The sequence below is a fragment of the Sinocyclocheilus rhinocerous genome, unplaced genomic scaffold, assembly GCF_001515625.1.
Source record: "Sinocyclocheilus rhinocerous isolate Xijiao unplaced genomic scaffold, SAMN03320098_v1.1 scaffold477, whole genome shotgun sequence".
NCBI classification, from domain to species: Eukaryota; Metazoa; Chordata; class Actinopteri; order Cypriniformes; family Cyprinidae; genus Sinocyclocheilus; species Sinocyclocheilus rhinocerous.
The window spans coordinates 141,072-144,504 of record NW_015648673.1 but is presented as its reverse complement, the minus strand read 5'-3'; the positions used below and the strand labels follow the sequence as shown (position 1 = coordinate 144,504).

The 3,433-nt window shown below is 34.9% G+C and overlaps 1 protein-coding gene across 1 annotated transcript in view; it reads left to right on the top strand.

The window, feature by feature from the left end:
• polr3a (polymerase (RNA) III (DNA directed) polypeptide A) overlaps positions 1–3,433 on the top strand; it is a 37,023-nt gene that overhangs the window by 30,356 nt on the left and 3,234 nt on the right. Inside the window, exons 26-28 of the mRNA XM_016514935.1 lie at positions 1,440–1,604; positions 2,687–2,818; positions 2,931–3,063. Of these exons, the coding sequence (XP_016370421.1) occupies positions 1,440–1,604; positions 2,687–2,818; positions 2,931–3,063 (430 nt within the window). The remainder of the gene's footprint in view (positions 1–1,439; positions 1,605–2,686; positions 2,819–2,930; positions 3,064–3,433) is intronic.

Below are 3,433 nucleotides of genomic sequence, written 5' to 3'. Positions count from 1 at the left end.
GCTTTTTATTTCACTTCTTTTGGACTGAAGCGCTGCAACACCCGCTGACTGCAATGATAGAGCTTGGAATAGCCAGGACCATTTTTAATATAACTCCGACTGGATTCATCTGAAAGAAGAAAGTCATGTACACCTAGGATGCCTCTGGGGTGAGTAAAACAGCCTAATTTTCATTTTTGGGTGAACTAACACTTTAACAAACCAGTAAACTACAACTTTTGCCTCTATAAACTCCTAATTTGCTCCTTATTAATAGTTAGTAAGGTAGCTGTTAAGTTATGGTATTGGTAGGATTAGGGATGTAGAATATGATCATGCAGAATATGTGCTTTATAAGCACTAATAAACAGCCAATATGTTACTAATAGGCATGCTAATAAGCAACTACTTAATAGTGAGAATTGGTCCTTGTACTTGCATTTTTCTGTAGCACTTAAAAAGGTTTAATTTCTTAAAAAATAGGTAATGATTAGATATCATGAACCAGCAGTGAACAATTTATTTTTTTTACAGCAGGCTTACTAGGGTTAGTGTTAATTTAGAAACACACCGTTAATTAATTTATGTGCAAATATATTATTTATTAAATTTGAAATGTTAAAAATGTATGTGTAAACTGAAACTATTAAACACTTTTTGAATTGAAATAAAATATAAATATTAGATGGAAAAAAAAACTAAACTTAAAGAGCTTAAACAAAAATTAGAAATGTTGCTTTGGCAAATAACTCAAAAGAAGTTTAAGTTGAAGTACTAAAACTGTAATAAATTTAAAGCTAAAAATAGAAAAAATTAAAAATGACAAACACATAAAATTACTATAATTAAAATGCAGTCTGAAAATAAGCTAATTTAAATTATTAATAAATAATGTAATGGTATATAAATAATACTAAAATAAACTTAAACCTAATATGTAAGTTGCTAAACCTAGGTTAAAATGTTTGTTGAAGTACTGAAATTACTAAAACTGAAATTCAAAGCTAAATAAATTTTTTTTTTAATTAAAATTATTCTTAATAAAATATATTCTTATTTCTTATTAAAATATAAGAAATAAAAAGTAATATGGAAATTAACAAACCTAGATTACTTAGTCTAAATATGCACTGTTTTTTCCTAACTAATGTAGTTAACTAATGTTAACAAATTGGACCATATTGTAAAGAACTACCCATCTTTCTTTAACCAAAATGTGTGTATTTGCTAATTGAACAAGAAGTTGCGTGTGTCTGTGTGTGCACGCGTTTGTGTGTGTGTCTGTCTGTCTGTCTGTGTGTGTGTGTGTGCGCGTCTGTCTGTCTGTGTGTGTGTGTGTGTGCGTGCGTGTGTGTGCGCGTCTGTCTGTGTGTGTGTGTGTGTGTGTGTGTGTGAGAGAGTGTGGTGTGTGTCTGTCTGTGTGTGTGCGCGTGTGTCTGTCTGTCTGTGTGTGTGTGCAGGTGGTGGTCCAGGGCATCCCTGAAGTGGCGCGTGCCGTCATTCACATTGATGAACAGAGCGGCAAACAGAAGCTCAAGCTGCTGGTGGAGGGAGATAATCTCAGGGCTGTCATGGCAACACACGGCGTCAACGGCAACAGAACAACATCCAACAACACATACGAGGTACAGACCGCCCACAGCCCAGTCTGACTGTCAGAGATACACACACACACGGATCCAGCTGATCACGCTCCTCAGTGTCTCCTTCAGAGTGTGACATTTAAACAGTCTTTAACATGGGCAGCACTGCAGAAGTGAAACCTTTAAATCACATCATATCTGCTGAATGAAATACTAGACTGGTTTCTTAAAAATTTTAAGATGCTGATTCTAAAAATGGCCAGTTTTGGTGGAGCAGGTCACACTTTCTCACAAAATATGATACATTTCATAGCATTTTTGCTTTTTACAACCATTTGTTGGGTGAAGAAGTCTTTATTTATCCCTTAATTGTCAGACAAACACCACAAACACAGGATTCCTGTCTGAATCTGAGCCTCATTACAACGATCTGTTCAACTCAGCCCATTTTCACATGCATGACATTAGTTTAAGGGTTGTGAAGTGGCAGAACATTTCTGGTAAATTTCTGGAAACATTACAGAATTTTTTGGAAGTTTTGCAGGATAATTTTGGAAATTTTTGGAAAGTTTCTGCCCCTTTGCAGCCGTAATTATTTTATGCCTAATGTTGATTTCAAGGCTAGAAAATGCAAACATGAGCCATATGTTTTCTGCTTCATCTGTGGTTGTTTTTACTGCTTCCATACAGTGACGAAATATTATAGATTTTGTGAAAAAGCTTGTTTATTTATAAACTCATGTTTATTGTATAATGAGTATTTGAACAGATTTTTCCACTGCAAATTGAAAGTTAAATGTTTTAAATCCTTCTTTAGTCATTCAAACCCAAACGTTTTACATTTGACTGCTTTTGTTGTGTTGATAAGTGCATTGAAGCCGATAAATATGCAATTTGAAAAATCTCCATTCTTATTTTGTAAAATCTGTACATGATGGAAAATTATTATTGATATTTTTGAACTCTGCATCATCAAATAAGGTAATATGAGGAGTAATATTTCTTGCAAATAAGCAAAATTGTTTTTTTCAAGTTGCACAGCTGTCATGTTCAGCTTGTCTATTGTTTGTGAAGATGTTAATTCATATCTGTAGTGTTTTTGATGATCTGATCGTGCTCTTCAGGTCGAGAGGACGTTAGGCATCGAAGCGGCGAGGTCCACCATCATTAACGAGATCCAGTACACCATGGTAAACCACGGTATGAGCATCGACCGCAGACACGTCATGCTGCTGGCGGACCTCATGTCTTATAAGGTGAGTTGAGTTCAGCTGCTGAAGGAGATTGTGAAGCGATAAATGCATTATAATGATGCTGAGTGATGGATTCATGACTGTGAGTGAGATCAGAGCGTCTCTTGGGTCGTAGGGTGAGATTCTGGGCATCACCCGCTTCGGTCTGGCCAAGATGAAGGAGAGCGTTCTCATGCTGGCGTCCTTTGAGAAGACGGCGGATCATCTGTTCGATGCGGCTTATTTCGGACAGAAAGACTCGGTCTGTGGTGAGTGACGAGCAGAAACACACATAATGACACAACGGAAAAGATCCATTCATGAGCAAAGAAATGACATGCGGAGGCAATCAAATCAAGCCTCTCAGTAGCACTCCTGAAAAATATTCATTTAAATATCAATAATTATTCTAATTTATATATGTATATATATATGTTTGTGTATATATGTGTGTGTGTGTGTATATATATTATATGTATATATATGTATGTATTAATGGCTGAAATGATGTAAGACTGTTATGATGCAAGACTGAGCATATATATATATTTAAAGAAAAAAGCCTGTTTTAGGAATATTTAAATATTTAAGCCTGTTTTAGGAATATATATATATATATATATATATATATATTAGTAT